General features: G+C 39.5%; 1 protein-coding gene across 1 annotated transcript in view; it reads left to right on the top strand.

The window, feature by feature from the left end:
• CPSF3 (cleavage and polyadenylation specific factor 3) overlaps nucleotides 1-2,382 on the top strand; it is a 99,638-nt gene extending 97,256 nt beyond the window's left edge. The window contains exon 18 of the mRNA XM_053709703.1: nucleotides 1,935-2,382. Coding sequence (XP_053565678.1) covers nucleotides 1,935-2,039 — 105 coding nt within the window. The 3' untranslated portion in view covers nucleotides 2,040-2,382. The remainder of the gene's footprint in view (nucleotides 1-1,934) is intronic.
• Nucleotides 2,383-2,602: the final 220 nt, after the last annotated feature.

Below are 2,602 nucleotides of genomic sequence, written 5' to 3'. Positions count from 1 at the left end.
TCATAAACATCCACTTTCTCATTCAGAAACATCTGTCATATGACTGGGTACAGTAATAGGGAAGGGTGAAATATGTCATTTGACAAAACAGATGATCAGGAATGAACAACAGCTCAGTAGCTTGTAGCCCAATTATACTTTTCACAGAGGGGAACTTTCCTGAAATATATCAGTCTGATCCCACCTAGTAAGGTCAGCCCAGCCTTGAAATACCAGGCAGTCCTCTGAACAAGGAACATTGACAACCCCAGACAATTTTTTTCAGCCTTCTGTGGGCCTTGTCAGTGAGGGTGCTGCCATATCCCTCTAGCACATTAGGCTAGGTGTCTATGTCTGGCTTCCCCCATTACCCTTAGGGATACTTCCCCAGGATCATAATACAAATACAATCAGAAAGAGAAGCTCTCTACCAGAAACAAATAGCTCAGTAGCTTATTCTATGGGGAGTTACCACCCAGGAGCAGCCTCTTATTGCCCAATCGTTCTTTCAGAGGAGAGCTTTCCTGAAGTATATCAGTCTGATCCCGCCTAAGTAAGGTCTGTCCAGACCCAAAATACCAGGCAATTCTCCTCTGAACAAAGAACATGACAACCCCAGACGAGTGTTTCGGCCTTCTGTGGGCCTCTTCAGTGAAGTGCAACCAAATCCCTCTAAGCACATTAAGTCCACGTCTGCTTTCCCCATGACCCTTAGGGAAACAGATCAACAAACATAGAATGTTTTCAGGAGTATTAACTCTAAAGAATGGGATTATACTCTCCAAAATGTTGTAGGTAATTATGTATTAGCTAAGACCTTTGTCATTTACCTTTTGTTATGGCATTTTTTAATAAATATTTATTAAACTGATGTTTACCCCATAGCTCAATGGTGACCAACTCTGCAGCGAATAGACGTTGGTAACAAAATTAAATGCATATTAAAGGGACATATTAGTCAAAGTTTGTGAGTGCATTTCAGTTTTGAATATAAGCATTTTTAATATTCTTGAATTAGCAAAACATGCTTGTAGTAAAAACAATAACAGTGGAAAACATACATGTGCTGCACGGCTATTAGCTAAGAGGTGGAAATTTCACCTCATTGAAAAAAATAGTTTTGCTGTGGGCGTCACCAGACTGCTACTAGTTACCTCATCTGCAACCTCTGAGTTGGCAAATATAAATCAAGCGAGTATGTAATGATACATACAGGGAGCGGATGTAAAGTGTTCACTGCCCATTCAATGTGAATCCGGGTGGACAGGTTCCCAAATCCGGAACCTTGTCCTAGTACAAGGACTCATAGTGTAAGTCGGAGTTTGTAAAATCCCATATACCAAGGTATTAAATACATTTTTGGAGGAGTTGGTGTCTCTAGCTAGGCCCCTCCATCCAGGCTCATAAAAAATCTGCAGAGTCCAGCTGTGCCAGGTACAAACTGGTATTACTGTGGGAATGCTGCACGGCTATTAGCTAAGAGGTGGAAATTTCACCTCATTGAAAAAAATAGTTTTGCTGTGGGCGTCACCAGACTGCTACTAGTTACCTCATCTGCAACCTCTGAGTTGGCAAATATAAATCAAGCGAGTATGTAATGATACATACAGGGAGCGGATGTAAAGTGTTCACTGCCCATTCAATGTGAATCCGGGTGGACAGGTTCCCAAATCCGGAACCTTGTCCTAGTACAAGGACTCATAGTGTAAGTCGGAGTTTGTAAAATCCCATATACCAAGGTATTAAATACATTTTTGGAGGAGTTGGTGTCTCTAGCTAGGCCCCTCCATCCAGGCTCATAAAAAATCTGCAGAGTCCAGCTGTGCCAGGTACAAACTGGTATTACTGTGGGAATGCAATTATAATTGATTTGCCTCTGTATCTTCACAGTACCACCAGTGTGAATAGTCTGCAACATTTTCATTTTGTGTTAATCCTATGGTTTTCTTTTTCAGACTGTTGAAAGTGAGGAAGGTATTGATGAAGATGAAACCCTGCGGGAGATGGTACAATTAGCTGCACAAAGGCTGTATGATGCGCTGGGGCCTGCAAACCTATAGACCAGCTGTACTTCGTCCCTTAGTTAAATTCATTACACATTTATTTTCTTTGTGTATGAAAATGAAAGCCACTAAACAAAACTAGAGAATAATTTATCTTTAAAAAGTGCCATTTTGTTATAAATTTCCCATTTTCTGAATATATTTTTTTTGCACATTACATACGTTATGTTTCAGGAACAGAACAAATTGTGCAAAAAACCTAAAACGTTCCATCAACCCCACAAAAATGTGTTACACAAAATAATTCACATTTTATGCTGTAAATATTTTGTATGAATTATTATTGTTTTATCTGTATTCTGATAATGAACCAGACCTGATTAAAAATTACTAAAATCAACCGAACGTTGTACGGATTTAATTAGTATGTAGTTTCTTTAAGCTTCCTACTACAAGCGGAAAAATGTGATCTTATAATAAAGATCTTTTTAATTATTTTAGTTTCTCTTGTAAGGTGTATCCAGTCTACGGGTTCATCCATTACTTGTGGGATATTCTCCTTCCCAACAGGAAGTTGCAAGAGGACACCCACAGCAGAGCTGTCTATATAGCTCCTCCCC

The sequence above is a fragment of the Bombina bombina genome, chromosome 4 (assembly GCF_027579735.1).
Source record: "Bombina bombina isolate aBomBom1 chromosome 4, aBomBom1.pri, whole genome shotgun sequence".
In the NCBI taxonomy this organism is placed as follows: Eukaryota; Metazoa; Chordata; class Amphibia; order Anura; family Bombinatoridae; genus Bombina; species Bombina bombina.
This window is presented reverse-complemented; position numbering and strand designations above follow the sequence as displayed.